Raw genomic sequence first — 17,330 nt, 5'->3', positions numbered from 1 at the left:
ATAAACTCATTATGTCAATTATTATTTTTTTAATAGGTATGTCAATTCAAAAGTGGACAAGTAATTAGGGAAGAAAGTATTCTTATAAGTGGGCACTTTTTTTTTTCGGTCCAACAATAGACCCCAAAACCTATTTCCTTTTCTTCATTCTATTAGAAATGAGATTTTGAGTTCCAGTTAAATATGAGTTTATTAGAGATCATATATATGTGTCTTACATAGAAAATCTCATATGATTTTCAATGTAGGACGAGTTCAAATGTATATCTACTTATTCAATTTTATAATAATTTAATTATCTACCCGTGCACTCTAAAATTGAAAGTCATAAATATTAATCGAAATTAAATTGAAAGGTACATAATTAAAGGATTGAGAAATTGGGGGAGAAGGAGAGATAGAGATATATAATATAATCAGCATTCATTCAAAAAGTCAAAATTGACGTTTTACTTGTTGACCACAACAAAATTGATGTTTTTCTTGTTGACCTTAATTTTAGAACTTTTTGTAAATAAAACTATAAATAAATATCTCTACTGCTCTCCAATTTCTAGCACAAAAGATTATTTTAATATTTCTTGATATAGAAGAAAAACTTATAACAAAATGAATAGTAGTAATTCAGCAGCAAAATTGGAAAAAAAGTATGTGGAGAAGAATAGAAGGAACAATATGAAGATCCTTTTTAACAACCTTTATTCCCTACTCCCACCTCATCCCTCTCAGGTATTTTCTTTAATTTCTATATTATATTATACTATGAATCATCATCTTTTTCGTAACGTGCAGAATGGAGTTGCTCAGATAGTAAACATCTTCAACCTTCAATATAAAATATCATATTTTTCTTTTATTCAAAATTCATTGTCTGACTAATTATCTGAATTCACACTTAATAAATCATTTTATAGTGAATTCAACTTAATCTAATTTTTTTTTAGGGAAAAGGATAAATATACCCCCTAACTATCGTAAATGATATGCAGATATCCTCCATCATATTTTTGGGACATCGGTGCCCCTGCCGTCTCAAAACTAGAGCAAATATATCATTTATACTAACTGACATACACATGTCATAACTTATTCACCCACTCGACATTTATTAAATATCAGATCAACGGATAAGATTGTGCCACGTGTCCCTATTTAGTCTTCCGTTTGAGTGAAGGGCATATATGCTCTAGTTTTTTAGACGTCGAGGGCACCAATGTACCAAAAATATGACGGAGGGTATTTGCATACCATTTATGATAGTTCATGATATATTTGTCCATTTTCCCTTTTTTGTATGTAGATGCATATGTGAATTATTAGAAGAATGTAAGTAGATGCTCTATTAAGTTTTGAACCCACAACTACAAATATAATGTTGGTTGGATTCATCGAGTTTAAATTATATATGAATCAAAACACGTAACACTAGCATATGTGATTAAGAGGTTTGAAATCGTCTTTTGATGTAATATATATATATATATATATATATATATAACTTATTTACTACACAAAGGGACTAGTAATCACTCAAAAGTTAAATGTGTCATATATCACGAGGATCAAAATTAGAATTTATCGTACCAAAAGTACTCTTGTGACATACTTATGTGTTTGCATGAAAATTAGTTGCAGGAAGCAATGGCATTGCCAGATCAAATAGATGCAGCAATAACTTACATAAAAAGCATGGAAATCAAATTGGAGAAGAGCAAAATGCAATTGGAAAATTTAAGGACTAGGCCCAATTTACTATCACCTCAGATTGAAATACAAGAAATGAGCCCAACAATGGACTTAATTTTGATTACTGGCCTTGATAATTTAGCTATGTTTTATAACATAATTAGGTTACTCCATGAGGAAGGTTTTGAAGTAATGGATTCCAGCTTTTCACTTCATGGGAACTCTAAGATGCAAGTTTTCCATGAAACTAAGGTATGCATAATATTTTATCTGTTTCAATTTATGTGATACAAATTAAGAAATAAAAGAAGATCTTTGAAATTAGTGGTCTAAAACAATCATGAGATATTTGTGTGGCTATAAATCAAATTATTAAGGATAAAAGAGACGTTTTAAAGTTCAATTCTTTGTATATGGTTGAAGTGTGTGCTTATTTAAAATTTAAATGGTTAAAAGGAGCATATTTTTATTTATTTAATTGTATTCTCAACCTACACACCATCGTGCATATGATGAGAAAATGTTTGCATCCTTTTAAATGATTTTCTAATTTATGCCTTAGAAATTCAAAAGTGTAAACTTATGATTTGATTAAGTGTTTCTTAAATGGTGTGTCAAGTCAAACATGAACAAGTAAAAAAATAGATAGGATTGGAACTATAAACAAATCAATTTTAAAAAATCAAGAGAGGAGTAATTATTTTCTTCTAACTTTGTCCTTAGCATTAATTATTCAAGAATTAAGAGACATGTAAACATAAAAAACTAACGAATTAATAAGAGATATATTAGCCCGATTATACTCCTAATTAATTTTTTCTCAATGATTGTGCAAAATCTTATCCTGACAACTAAATGGAAATAGAGGGACTAGCTAGTTTTATTTTCTGATTTTCCACCCTGTACCGCTTTGGGGACTAATTGAATAAATTCACGTTAGAAAGGCTCATCGTAAAGGATAAAATAAATCTCATTTTGACACCTTTTTAATTTGTGTGTAGGTTATTGGGAACTCAACAATGGTGTATAGAAGAGTGAAGGAATTGCTTAATGGATCTTCTTCAAGTGATGATATTATTGAAGACCTACTACGTTCATGGGACAATGAGATTCATTCTGAAATGATAGGGTTAATTAATTTGATGTAAAATTTAATACCAACATAACTCGCAACTTCCAGCATAGAGTTAAACTTTACAATAAGTTATATTAATCGTTTGTGCAAGTTACTCTTCTATTTTCTAGAATAATTCACATGTAAGACTTGCTATGAAGATTTAATTAAGGAAAAATTACACTTATTAGACACAAAAAGTAAAGGGTATTTGTGATAAATTTTTTAATGCTACGAGGCATGGGCTTAATTCTCCTTTTTTATATGGTGGAATTCAATTTATTTTAGCTCAATTCATATTCAATTCATCAAAATCGGATAATTCACTCATTTGTCATCCCTATTTATAACATGATGGTGTAAATTATATGGCATCGTTTGAATTTCGAGAGTCAAAACAATTGATTTTGATCGTAAATTCAGATATAAAATCTTTAAATTTTCTGATAATTCAAGATATTAAAAAATATATATTTGAAAAAAGTTACGATTAAAAAAAAATTTATTTGAATCTTAAAATAAAAAAAGTACGACATAAATTAGCACGGAGGAAATAATGAAGAGTACAGAATCATGAAGTTAATTCAAATTTCTGAATATCCATAATGAAATCATAAAACATATATATATGGACTTATATGTAGTCCATAAATCCAACTTATAAATATAAATCTAGCAATCCCAAATTACAATAATTCTTACAAATTGGAAACTTGAATTAATTTGGAATATTTGTTACTTAATGAAATAAAAAGTAATTAACTTATTAATCAGTCTTTTTAAAACTTGAGACAGGCATTAATCCATGTTTCAAAGCAGCTTCCCAAACTAAATCAATTCTTTGTACATCAATTGCCCCAACTTCATGGTGAGTCCATCCTTCTAATGAATGTACAACTCCTCCTGCGTGACATGCATGTACAACTCCTCTTTCCATTGTATACTATATATATAGAAATAAACTTTAATCAGACATATTAATCTACGTTGCTCAGACTCTTCAAAACTGTCGATGAGTTATGTGTGTCAGATCCTCGAAAAGTAGTGCAATATTTTTAGAGGATCTGATACGGGTGCATCAACAATTTTGGAGAGTCTGAACAACTTAGGTATTAATTATGTATTATGAGAATAATTAGTCATTAATTAATTACCTCACAAGATCCAAGTCCTTTAACATGAGGAGGTAATCTCATGGCAGCAAGATCACCATATGTACAATCACTTCTATAGGGCAAAACAGGAGGTACCACAAATTGATGAAAATGTGCACCTACTGGAGCAAATTTTTGCTCTCTTGGTGTTATCCATTTTCCAACTATCCATGTCTATATATACAAACCAAAATATACAATTAGAGTTATAATTAGTGGCAAAGTCAGAAATTTTATTAAGCGTGTCCAAGATTTAATATATATGTATGAAAAATAATTTTTGATCAATATATTTCGTACAATTTTCTACATATATAGTATAATTTTTCGATGATGGGTGTCCAATTGGCCATCCTAGGCTATAGATGTGGCTGCACCACTGGAATTATTAATTAACAATAAGAAATATATAAGAAGGTGCTTTGATTAATTCACTACTAGAAACAAAAGTTTTTTCCATCATGAATCAGTGGGAAATTTGTGTTATAGAATATGATTTTCTATAATTTTTCCATTCATTTTCTAGTTAACCAACTTAATTGCTGAGAAAAAAGCATGGTGAGAAATAGATTCTCACTAAAATAATAGGAAACTTCCTAATTTTTCCATTTGAAAACATTACTCCCTCTAGTTCATATTAAGTGAATTATTGGGGTATGACACACCCCTTAAGAAAAATATTTAAGGAAAAAAAAAAAAAAAGCCACTTTTCACTGTTACCCATTTAATTATTCTCAAACTATTTTGTTAAAAATATAAAGTATTTAAGAATCTCATGATGAAGGATAAATATGGAAAAAAGTCCCAATTATTTTCTTGAACTTTAAATAATTCACTTATTTTGGACTATAAAAACAAGTCTCAACAATATAATTCATTTAATATGGACAAGAGTGAGTACTATTTTTTCCTTTCTTACACATTCAATCAAAATATCTGGTAGAATAGCCATCGAACATTTTTCAGTGGGAAAATATAGTCAAATAAATTACCTTGCAATGTTTAGCTGCCTGATACTTTGTGACATGAACAAGGTATTTTTGATCTTCATATGGAGCTTCCTTAAGTATCTTTTGAAATCTTTCAGTAGATGAAGTTAACATCTGAAAAATTAAAACAAAACACATAATACATACATTAATAAACAAATAATTTTTAAATTTTTTTAAAACTAAACAACATAATTAATTAAGTTAATTAAATATACTTACAAGAACACGAACTTGTTTAGTACAAAGGTAAAGAGCAATAGCTCTTCCAAGTTTAGATGTTGCTCCAGTCAAGAAAACTTCATTAACATCATGTTTAGTAACTTGATTAAGGATAACTGCTGCTGTTAATGTATTTCCATGTACAACTCTCACTTTAAGATTAGGATATTTATTAACAAATAATGTTCCACCTCCATTTAATCCTTCATTTTTGTTTAATGCTGCAAGACTAATTACTTTAACACCTAATTTATTTGCTCTAAGTATAGCTAGCTCTATTTGGTTATTAATACCATTTGTTGCAAATGGTAAAAAATATTGGAAACCAAATCTTGGTATAACCCAAGTTTGGTGTAAGTAGTTGTTTAGGTAATAAAATGTGTTTAAAAAGGGTTTAGAGTAAAGCCACATGATAATCATGGCTAAGAATGAAAGGGGTAATAAGGGGATAATGTAGAGTTTTGTTGTGAATGGAATTGAACTAAATGATCTAAATACATATGGTACATGTAAGGCTGATGTTATGTCTACTACATGAGCTAAGAACACAAAATTTGGTACTTGACTATTTGTACCTGCAAAAACAACATAGGAATTATGATTAATATGTGACAACAGAGACTTGCTCGAATGGTAAACATCTCAATCTCACTTTAAATCTGATGATTGTGAGTTCGAGTACTTATCAATATGGAGCAAAAAGATGGGAGCTCTTTCTTTATATATAGGACCGAATTTATCAAGACCTGATGATCACTACTTAAAAATGGTTAAAAATCGACAGATAGACTCAGTTTTTTTATAGGGAAAATCAATGTCAAATCGATGGATAGTACTCTGTTCGTTGGTTTTTAAAAAAAATATACATAAAAATGTAACTACTTGAAATTATATGACTTTGGAAAATTTTATTACTTGTCCATACATGATTTTTGATTCTATCGTTTTTATTTATACTCTTCAATCGTAATTTTACACTTTATAAATCAATCATGTATGTTGATTTTTGTAAAAAAAAACAATGGAGGGACTCCATCGACTTTGTTTAAAAAATAATAATTTAAAATAAAATAATATTTTGCGTGAATGAAAAACCAGCGGATCGTCCGTTAACTACTTAATTTTTTTAAAAATAAAGTAAAATATATAGACAGGATCGATTTTCCCTCGATTTTTTGGACCAATTCTATTTATGGATTTTTGCATTGTTTTTAACGGTGGATAGGCTTGATTTAGTACTATAGTCACCAAAGTACAACTACTTAAAATTTATTTTGGTGCAACTACCGGCATGTACTAGCTTCTTAAAAAGATAAATATATATTCATCACTTCGATCCATTTTATATTATTTGACTTACGTTGACATGACAAACTATATATATAGTGTATTCTTTAAAAAAAATTATTTAAAAATATATTTTACAGAACTAACTTTATTAATAATGCTTCAAAACTCTAAATTTAACTATTACTACTATTTTACTCCATAAAAGTATGGACATATGTACTTTGAGTCACTTGGGAAAACACGTATGTACAATCAAATTTAATGTACTCATAACTTTGCTATGAGACCATGTACTTCTGGAAAAAAAAATTGAGTTCCTAGGAAAAAAACATGTGTTCTCTCTTCTTTTTATTTTACACGATAATTAAAAAATTATTAATAAATTAATCAATATAATTATTTTGTTCCTTGTTCATATTAATGCACATAAAAATACAAAGTTATCGTTACCATAAGAAAAAATGCACATAAAAATAAGTTTAAAAAATATACATAAAATATAGGAATAGCTAACATTTAGGAATTATTTAAACTTCCAAAGGTCATATTAATTGTAGGAGTAAAATAAAAAAAAATTAATTAATTCTATCTTGATTTAGTAAATGATCAAGTAATTATATCGAATAACTATTTTTAGTAAGATGTTTATCTAATATAAGACGGAGAGACTATATTTTACCTGATTGAATACTTGCTTTTGTGTGCATTTCCCAAGATTTTGGGTTAAGTGTGTTGCCTATAACATCAAAAAGTGGCATAAAAAGGCAATAATTTGTTCCCATCTCTGTGTGATGTAGGCTGTGATACCTGCAAATATAAAATATTAATATTGAATGGTTAATTATTGTTACAGAGCGTCTAACAATCTTTTATGAATTATAACGAATTGATTATAAGCGCGCTAGCATCAACTTACGTTGGAGTGTAAATGAGATACTTCATAAATGGAAAGGCAAGAAATAGTTGATGAGGAATAATCTCAAAATTGCAATGCCCCAAACATCTTAAGAAATCAAAAACCAATACATAGCTATAAATCATAGCTATTGATCCATATCCCATGACATAACACCCTAAAATTGGAATTCCAATCACTCCACCTAATATGATTTGCTCCAAAAATGTAGCATGACCAGCTGAAAAAATTATAAAATAAAAATTAATTTTTCAATTCGTTAGAAAAATTAAATAGGGAAATAAAATATATGATTCGTTAATTTACCTGTAAAAGGTTGTGGTACGGCTGATGAATGATGAAGTGAATGATAATTTCTGAAAAGATAACTTCCATGGAATAATTTATGTAAGTAATAGTAAAGTGGTTCTGAAAATACTATATGGAGGATTATGATCATTATGAAGCCATTTAAATTCCAAATTGGAATATTAATAATATTTGGGAATGTGTAATAGGCTAAACTAGCCATTATAGCTTGAAGGAGTATAAAATTATCCCTGAAAAAATTACAAAAAACAACAACATTAGCTCTAGGTATATATTCAGCGACGAACTTTGTAGCTAATTTCTGTATATATGATCTTGAAGATTTAACTATATACGTACCAATCCCATTCTTCGTCAATTTGTTTAAAGCCAACACCTTGTTTTATAATACGTCGATTTCGAGTTAAAAACAACATGTTACTAAAAGAGGACCATAGTTGATAAATGAGACCTCTAAGTGAACATAATATAAGAACATGTAAACACCATGTTGCCATGATGCTATCTTCTTGAAATCTTGAATACATCACTTTTGCAACAAATGGTCCATACAATAAATACTGTTCCAAAAAACATATAAACATTATTCACTAAGAAAAAATCGAATGCTAAAAGGTTGAATTAATTAATACATAGACAAACATCTTAACTCGTTAAAAATGTACCTTGAAACATCCCAATTTCTCCCATGGCCAAGTTGACAATGGACCTTCCATATTTATGAAAAATAAGTAACACAATAGGGTAAGATTCTTATTGTTTGAAAGCCACAATTGATTTTATATATATAGAAAGGAAAAATATTATATATTCTCAACTATTTTGTATCGATATTTTGTGAAGAACATGGACTAGTGTTGAATATATATATAGATGAGGAAAAGGAAAGTTAAAAGGAAGAAGAATTAATAATCTTATTGAATTTTAGTGCAACATTATTAATTGGTACAATTTAATTTTAGTGTACAGTCGTATAAGTTGACTTGCTATAATATAATATAATATAATATAATATAATATTTGATTAATGTGTTTATACTTTGTAGGCATGGCCAACTATAATTTGGGTTGGCTTTCACATACCTTTGACATGTGTGCTCTTTATTAGGATGGTTTTTAAAGTTTGTACACCACCATCTATTTTATTTTATACGAAGGTGTTTAATCAATATACCAATTAAGGTAACACGTGATAACATTATCATAACCAGAAGTTTTTAAAGAAGTGCAAGAATAACCCTCTTGTGATTACCATAGAATTAGCTAGGATGTAACATATATGATTGCTTCTATATTTTGATGTTACTTAGTAGAAGTATAGGGAAGTGTGTCAAAACGGGTCGATGGCTTTCATTGACACTAGGCAGCTAATTAATTTCACAACATTAAAAAGAAATCGATATTGTCAAGTGCAAGACTAACGCAATAATAATATTTCAAGGATAAGGAATTTTTTTACTATTAATATTAAATGGAACACAAGAATTAAGCAGTGACGGATTTAGAATTTTCGACTTGTGAGTGCTCACTTCTGTTAATCTAATTACGATACGTTTGTTTAATAAATATCGAATTAATCCAAAAGACAATTACGATACGTTTGTTTAATTAGGAGAATATTGTTTCAATAAGTCTAGCCTAAATTTGGAAACTTTCCTTGTGAGTCTTCACCTTTAATTTCTTACCAGCACTCCACCTCCCAAACTAAATGATTTATACTTCCTTATTTAAGTTTTAACGTGTTCACGGTATTCAAAAAAAATAAATTTATTTTTGTGAAAGATTAAAAAAATCATATTGTTACCTTAACATTAACTATTAATTTTCAAAATCACTTTTCTAAGATTGTTTAAACTACTGGTGATAGTTATGACATTATGTTAAAATATGCATATTAATTTTTTTTTAAAAGAAAGTGCATTGTGAACCAGTAAAAGTGAACGTTCATATGGGATACTAATTGTTACGGGGTCCTCCACGTGCATAAAGTAATAATACGAGGTAATAAGACAGAGTTTAAGAAAAAAAAAATTCAAATATTTTTTAAATCTATGAAATATAGTATATATTCATATTTGACAATTGAGCCATCTTAAAAAATATATTGTTCGTTTCATTAATTCTTTATGGGTGGAAATTAGTTGTATCACTCATGATGAATATTGTTCACCGTCCTTAACCTAAATATGTAATATTATATATATTTATATATGAATATTGGTGGTCGATCGACTCTCTTAATTGACCATGTTAGCCATGGATGGGTGTCATTACCTGCACTTATTTTCTTTATTTTTTTTTAGAAAGACATAAAAGTAATACTGAAGTTGTTTCGAATTTTTAAAAAGATATTTTAATCATGTAGGCGTCTTATTATATCACGAAAGTATTAAATAGTTTTGTAAATGAACCAATTTTAATTTGGAGAGAGAGAAACAATGTTGGCAATTAATTAAGTTCATATTTTATAGGGATAAGGGTTAGAAAAATATCCTAACTTTGGTCGGATTTAATTTGTTGTTGCGATACTAAACTTTCATGAGGACCTATTACCTCCCTAGACTATTTAATACCGTATTTTAAACATATATATTTGCCCACGTGGACATAAAAATAATGCAAAATTATAAATAGTAATGTGTCCACGTGGGCACATATATACCTTTAAATACACTATTAAATAGTTAAGGGGGTAAAAAATACGGTATTAAATAGTCTAGGGAGGTAATAGGTCCTTATGAAAGTTTAGTATCGCAACAACAAATCCGCCCAAAGTTGGGATATTTTTCAGACCCTTATCCCTATTTTATATATAGATATATAAGTTACCCAAGCTAATATATTTTATAATGACTTGCTAGTATTGCTAAATTAACACTTTTGATGAATTAATTGTTTGGTGAAGGTTGTTTAGAACCTCTGTTAGCTTTGAATTGTGAACAACAATCATGGCCAGAACCATCTTAGGCGAACGGTGATCTGGTGCACACATTATGTCAAAAAATTATGTGGGGTACGTTAATAGAGAGGAACTCAAGATTTGAAAACTTTGGGTGCATCAATATTATCTTTAGTTCAAATATGAGTTCTAAGATAAACTTAAATTAAAAACAATGGAATAAACACTCTAACTATGGATCATTTAGCTTGTACCAGCAACACAATGACAATCCTATGATTTTCATGGGTGTACTATTAATTATATTATCTTAATTTCTGTCAGTTTGTCAAGATAGATATACATATATATACATGATTTTTTCTGAAGTTAACGGGTGCACGTGCACCACCACCTAGAGGGGGTGGGTCCGCCTCTAAATACGTACATAAGTAACATTATTATGAATGTGTATTTAATTTTGCAAATTTTTAACAGCATTACATTCTTCGCTAAATTCTTGACTTCGCCACCGATATCAATATGACACAAACGTAAAGCACATTTTAAAATATGCATCTTGGGATATTACGTCTTTTATAAGAAAATACTCCCTCCGTCCACTTTTAATTGTCATGCGCTTTTCAAAAGTCAATTTGACTAATTTTCAAAGTTAAATTAGATTACATTAATTCGATATTTTAAACAAAAAATTTAGATATTCAAAAATTATACGAAAAGTACTATAAATTCCAATTTTTTACATATCAATATGAGAAAACAGACATCGTAAAATATTAATCAAAGTTATTATTGGACGTAGGTATTATATACTTTCTTCGAAATTGTTGGTTTCTGCTTTCAATGAATAGCTCAGCATATATTTCTACTGATCAATAGTATAGTTAGCACTTTTGACTTTTGAGAATAGAGAAAATATAGATTGATACTATTAATTGCCTAAATGCAATTAAATATCATTCAACAAAATTAATTAACTTATAGTAGTACATTGATAGCTCATTAATTTGATGAATATTAATATCATACTGCTTAAATATAAGGGACAAGTTTATACTCCCTCCGTTTCTTTTTATACGTCACATTTTTAGATTTCACTTGTATTATAAAACTAAGTAAGTTTACAATTATATCCTTATTTAATGATTTTTTGAAGTCAACTTTTTAATAAATGATAAGTAAATTCATCTTTTATATTTAATTTGTTTGTTGAGATTTCTTTTTCAAAATCAGGTTTTATAGAGTAATGCAATGACGAGAGTAATTAATCAATGTTTGAAGTAATCCTAGATTGGTCAAATATATACTTTCAAGACTAATTAACTATCAAGGATATAATAGAAAAAATATTGTAATTTATACATTGATTTGGTCAGTAAGAATGAAATATCAAAAGGAACGTGATGATCACACATCTCTGCTTGCTAAATGAACTTATATTTTCTGCAATACTTCTCCATTCATCCAATATTTTGCTAATTTTGGAGACAAGTCCAGCTATTGCCAGAAGTTTTCATTCGTCTATTAAATAGTTAAGTTAATCACATAAATTTGATGCGATTAACTTAACTATTTAATAGACGAATGAAAATCTCTAGCAATAGCTCGATTGACTCCAAAACTGGTAAAACATTGGATGAATAGTTAAGTCTCAATTCGCTCTATTCCATATGTCATCAATCAGTATTCGATATCTCTTGCTAGTTCCTCTTAATTTAGCGCGGTATTTGTCATTCCAGTTACAGCATACATGATAAGCGTGCTATAACAGGAATGACAAATATATGTCTATACCACATTGCTAGTGTCTAAATTCGACTTGAACCTCTTACCTTACCAACAGGTAACAAGCCAAGAGCTGATGACGGTTGTTAAATGAAAAACAATCGTTTGTTCAACTGAAATAAAACATGTTCTAAACAACGAGCTCGTGTATCAATAGGAATCAACTAGTCCAACAGAACTCGAACAAATAGTACTCCTCTGTACATTCAAGATCATGGAAACATACTAAACGGTCTTATACTCCATATAATACGCAACAAGAGTCTGATGAACTGATCAAAAGGACAGTATATACTCTTAAGGATAACGCTTATATGAATCATGACGCCTATTGTTTCTAAAAGCACAACATCCAACAGAGTAAACAAGAATGAGGAAAACAAGGAATATGATATTGAGTATAGCCACCCTTTTCCAGTCACTCTTGATATTGTCTAACAGCCCGGCTTTGCAGGATTCACAGGTGTAACACAACACATTCGGATCGTTGCTCCATAGGTTACAGTCAGGATTGGTGAAGGATGAGGTTGAACTCTTGGTCCAGTTAGTCGTGCTCACGTAGGTGAAGTTGCAGTCATTTGATGGTTTGCAGCAACCAGACTGCAAGAATAAACATGTCGTAAACACAATGGGACATACACAATCAAGAAGATATCAACTAAGGTTTTGTAGGACGCGTTTACATCAAGCCAATGAATACATAAGACGTGACTTTCATACACGTTTATTACTTGATCATGGTTAAGTGATTATATGTTTAAAAAAAATCGTTTTAATCACCGCGTGTTGAGAATGATTTAGCATTATATCTTTAGTGAATCAACCTTAGAAGTGAATTTCAGAAAAAAACAAAGTTATGTAAACTTTCAACTTGATCCAAAAATATGCAATGAAGTTTATATATAGAACCAAAACAAGAGTAGTTAGTAGACATGGTTCATCAACAGTAGTGCACAAAATGAGGAGATGCACGGATATCCCAGCACGGAGGTGTGAGCGAGGTTGGCTTTAGACGGATTCAGGAGAGATAGAGATAGACCGAAAAAGTATTGGAGAAATGAGATTGGACAGGATATGACACAGTTGCAGCTCATCGAAGACGTGGCTTTAGATAAAAAGGCGTGAAGGGCATGAATTATGGTAAAAGGGTAGTAGATATGACTTATGAGTGCGTCCATACTATAGTAGGTAGGAGTCAAATCTACGTGCACTCTACCGAGACTACACTTACTTAATGCAGCTGAAAAAACCTCAACTTGTTTTGTATAGAACAGAGTCAAAATCTTAAAGCTTTCAACTTTTTATAAAGTACACCAGAAAAACTCATACAGAATGTAATTACTAGTAAAAAGTATATATGTATCATTCATTGTCAACCAAGAATGTTTTCACTTTTTTTCAAAGTTAAGGCTGTATGAAATAGAATGAAAGGGTTAGTTGCGGAAAGAAGGATAAATCGGGCCCTTAGTGGCCGTTCTTAGCTTATCACGCCACACATGGAGACATAGGTAAATTGATTTGGGAAGACAGAAAAACAACATCCATTGTTTAAATTTCTGAGTAGCTAAAGTTAAAACAGAATAGGTCATCATAGCTCCGACAAACACATTTGGCTATGAAAATTCGAAATTTCAGAATCTTCAAGAATTTGAAAAACAACAAAAAAGTGTTTTCATTTCAAATTACTCACAAAAACTCAAAAACAACTCCAATTTGTATTCACAAATAAACACAAATTTTCAAAAAACACTTTTTAACTTTGAAAACAAAAGCTACTTTTTTCTTAAAATTTCATAATGAAACATAACTAAAAAGCGAAAAAAACCCCTTTACATGACCAACCTCCAAAAAATCAACATTTGACCATGAAAATTCGAAATTTCAGAATTTTCAAGAATTTTAAAAACAACAAAAAAGTAAATTCACTCCAAATTACTCCCAAAAAGCCCCTTTACATGACCAACCTCCAAAAAATCAACATTTGACCATAAAAATTCGAAATTCCAGAATTTTCAAGAATTTAAAAAACAACAAAAAAGTAAACTCACTCCAAATTACTCACAAAAAGCCCCTTTACATGACCAACCTCCAAAAAAATCAACATATGTCCTCAAAAATTTGAAATTTCAGAATTTTCAAGAATTTAAAAAACAATAAAAAAAAAAAGTAAATTCACTCTAAATCTCTCGTAGAAAATAAAAAACAACTTCAATCTGTATCCATAGTCAAACACAACTCCACCAATTCACACACACAAAAAAAAGAAATTCACTTTGAAAACAAAAACTACTTCTAAAAAATTTCACAACAAAACATGATCAAACATGAAAAAAAAAACTCCTTTACATGACCAACCAAGAATACCAAACATCGATAAAAAAATAAATATGCTAGTAACAAAAATTATGTACCTGAAGAGCAGATAGATGTTTTTTGTAAAAATCTTCAACTTTATTATCCCCATCATCCATCAATGTTTTGCATATTTTACTATCCTGCAAACAACTCTCAATTTTACCCCAATGATTATTAACTCTTTTTTGTAACCAATTAGAATAATCACCAAGCCTATATTCTTTATACCCTCTACCAGATAAAACTTGACCAGCCCCTTTATTAGTAACAACAAATGCAAAAATTGTAAAACAAAAAATTAAAATAATTAATAAAAACATAATAACAAGATAAATCCATAAAAAACATGAAACTCTACAACATGAACCAATTAAACCAGCTAATGAAATTAACATAACAAAAATTCCAAGTGCTATAATTGGTTTTTCAAGAAATCTTTCACATTCTGTATTTGCTTGTTTTGATAACCAAATTCCTCCACCTATAATTGGAATTGAAATAATAAATGTTATTATGTTAACAATTCCTACTAAGTTGTTACTCAAACGCACCATTTTTTTAAAAAAAAAAAATTGATTAGAAATTGAAGAATTATTATGAGAAAGTTGAAGAGGTGTGTAAATATATTTATGGAGTTTACTAGTGACTTTTTAGAGTTTTTGACGTAATGATTTAGGACAAAAAATGGATAATACGTCAGAAATAGAAAAAGAACAAGTCCAACTTCTTCTTTTTAAAAAATAAAAAATAAAAAATAAAAAATTGTAAATTTGATTTTCCACTTGCCAATATAAAAAAAAAGGAAAAATAATTTGACTTCACTTCTTGTTTTTTTTTCCGGTATGCTATATTCAGGGGCGGAACTAGCAAGGATCAAGGAGTGTCATTCAGTGAAAAATTATATATTTATATATGATTAAAATTATATTTTACGAATATATAGTAAATGTTGAATTACTTTGACCTTTTTGTGTGTTATTTCCGTCAATAGGCCTATACTCACACTGAGTTTGAAATAATTCAAATTCACGTTATGTAAGGTCAATTAAAGAAAAAAAGAAGAGATTTTACTAGGATTATTTTTCACAATAAACTTATTTAAAAACTATGATTGTTTATCTGTGTTACGTGATTGCATCGAGGTGAAATAGATATTTTCATTTAATTACAAATATATAGTAAATGTTGAATTATCTTTGATTTTTTGTGTGTTTACTTCCGTCATTTATACTCATATTGAGTGAAATAATTCAAACTCATGTTATTTAAGGTGAAATAAAGAAAAAAAAGATATTTCTTTAGGATTATTTTTTACCATAAACTTATTTTAAAACTATGATAGTTTATTAGAGTTACATGATTGCATCGAGGTCAAATATATATTTTCATAAAAATAAACTACAATATCAACTTGCAGCAAATGGATTAATATTTTTTATTATATATATCCGTATGATATTGACCCAATCTATACATTTATGACCTAGATAATATGTAGCGATAATCGTGGGATTACTTTAAAAAAAAATTGGAAGTAAATATATGAAATACTAATTATTTAAATCATGATATTCTTTAGTCTATTGAATCTTATATTCGTTAATTTTAATCAATTCAAATAAGAACTTTTTAATAATAAAGAGGATTTGAATTCGAAACTTCTAATTAATAGATTTACGTTAATTTGTAAAGGCTTGATAAGTAGAACTTTTGCCCTCTATCTAATTTTGAGTATTTCTTCTTCTTTTCTCCCCCTAAAAATTGTAAACCAAGAGATGAACTAATTTACCGGGGGGGGGAGGGGGGGGAATAATTTTTAATAGTATTGTTTGGTAATCCTTTATCATTTTAGTAGTAATATTCATAAACATGCTCTTTAACTTGGTTTCATTTAATATTGATACCTTTCAATTTTAAATATGCACAAACTTAAATTTGAATAAAACTAAACAAGTACACGTTAGATGGAAAAGAAAGGACAAATAAAGAAAGACCAAACATTTCATTTTCTAAAAGAATATTATTGCACATTGAATCTTTCCAATGGGTAGTTGTGTTTGATTAGGAGAGGGAGAATAGTATTCTCCTTTTCGATTAAACATATTTCTTCAATTAATATAAATGTATGATTTTGATCCTTCAAATTAATATGAATGTGTGAACGTTATTCATTATATCTACTCATCCCTCTAGTCATAAGTAATTAATAATTCAAAATAAAATAGAAGAAATATCTTTAAACCAAAGTAATTTGGGATAAAGAAAATTTTATTAAAAAGGATGGTGGAAGTAGTCAAGTTGCCATTTAATCAGATACATCAATGTCAACCATAAATTAAATTAAATGTACAAAGAGTATTTTCTATTCTTCTATCGGTTTCACAACTGTTCAATGTATTGGTCCCAAAAAAATCATGCATTGTAGACATTAAAATAGGATGACTAAAAATTAAGCTAATTTGACTATCACTAAACAATGGAGTACTCCATTTCCTAACAAGATTCTTTGCACGCTACTAAGACAATGACTAAGTCAAATTTTTCATTAAGAGAGTGAGTTTAAAATACGAATAAGTAAATATACAAAAAAAAAAAAAACGATGGAGATTCA

At 28.9% G+C, this 17,330-nt stretch overlaps 3 protein-coding genes across 3 annotated transcripts; 1 reads left to right on the top strand and 2 right to left on the bottom strand.

The window, feature by feature from the left end:
* The first annotated feature begins 609 nt into the window (after positions 1-609).
* Positions 610-2,834, top strand: LOC125811918 (transcription factor bHLH162-like). Its single transcript, XM_049491464.1, has 3 exons — positions 610-729; positions 1,630-1,938; positions 2,688-2,834. The coding sequence occupies exons 1-3, from the start codon at positions 610-612 to the stop codon at positions 2,832-2,834; spliced, it is 576 nt and encodes a 191-aa protein (XP_049347421.1).
* Positions 2,835-3,409: 575 nt separating this feature from the next.
* Positions 3,410-8,441, bottom strand: LOC125811670 (very-long-chain aldehyde decarbonylase CER3-like). Its single transcript, XM_049491194.1, has 9 exons — positions 8,346-8,441; positions 8,020-8,240; positions 7,678-7,910; positions 7,372-7,591; positions 7,135-7,262; positions 5,166-5,740; positions 4,947-5,057; positions 3,955-4,128; positions 3,410-3,743 (listed from the first exon to the last, which is right to left on the bottom strand). Exons 1-9 carry the CDS (start codon positions 8,394-8,396, stop codon positions 3,567-3,569), a joined length of 1,890 nt encoding a protein of 629 aa, XP_049347151.1. The 5' UTR covers positions 8,397-8,441; the 3' UTR covers positions 3,410-3,566.
* A 4,193-nt stretch (positions 8,442-12,634) lies between these two features.
* Positions 12,635-15,348, bottom strand: LOC125811607 (tetraspanin-8-like). The gene is made up of 2 exons (XM_049491126.1): positions 14,776-15,348; positions 12,635-12,964 (listed from the first exon to the last, which is right to left on the bottom strand). Exons 1-2 carry the CDS (start codon positions 15,271-15,273, stop codon positions 12,662-12,664), a joined length of 801 nt encoding a protein of 266 aa, XP_049347083.1. The 5' UTR covers positions 15,274-15,348; the 3' UTR covers positions 12,635-12,661.
* Positions 15,349-17,330: the final 1,982 nt, after the last annotated feature.

This window comes from Solanum verrucosum, unplaced genomic scaffold (genome assembly GCF_900185275.1).
Source record: "Solanum verrucosum unplaced genomic scaffold, falcon-dt-bn FXZP01000238.1, whole genome shotgun sequence".
In the NCBI taxonomy this organism is placed as follows: domain Eukaryota; kingdom Viridiplantae; phylum Streptophyta; class Magnoliopsida; order Solanales; family Solanaceae; genus Solanum; species Solanum verrucosum.
The sequence above is the reverse complement of the archived record's forward strand: the minus strand, read 5'-3'. Positions and strand labels throughout refer to the sequence as shown.

What these genes read in the sequence shown, in the direction of transcription:
- LOC125811918 (XM_049491464.1), top strand. Translation starts at nt 610, where the DNA reads ATGAATAGTAGTAATTCAGCAGCAAAATTGGAAAAAAAGTATGTGGAG. An exon ending in TCCCACCTCATCCCTCTCAG is followed by an intron (nt 730 to 1,629) that starts GTATTTTCTTTA and finishes CATGAAAATTAG; the next exon opens with TTGCAGGAAGCAATGGCATT. An exon ending in AAGTTTTCCATGAAACTAAG is followed by an intron (nt 1,939 to 2,687) that starts GTATGCATAATA and finishes ATTTGTGTGTAG; the next exon opens with GTTATTGGGAACTCAACAAT.
- LOC125811670 (XM_049491194.1), bottom strand. Translation starts at nt 8,396, where the DNA reads ATGGAAGGTCCATTGTCAACTTGGCCATGGGAGAAATTGGGATGTTTC. An exon ending in ATTGACGAAGAATGGGATTG is followed by an intron (nt 7,911 to 8,019) that starts GTACGTATATAG and finishes TAATTTTTTCAG; the next exon opens with GGATAATTTTATACTCCTTC. An exon ending in CTAAACAAGTTCGTGTTCTT is followed by an intron (nt 5,058 to 5,165) that starts GTAAGTATATTT and finishes TTAATTTTTCAG; the next exon opens with ATGTTAACTTCATCTACTGA.
- LOC125811607 (XM_049491126.1), bottom strand. Translation starts at nt 15,273, where the DNA reads ATGGTGCGTTTGAGTAACAACTTAGTAGGAATTGTTAACATAATAACA. An exon ending in AACATCTATCTGCTCTTCAG is followed by an intron (nt 12,965 to 14,775) that starts GTACATAATTTT and finishes TTATTCTTGCAG; the next exon opens with TCTGGTTGCTGCAAACCATC.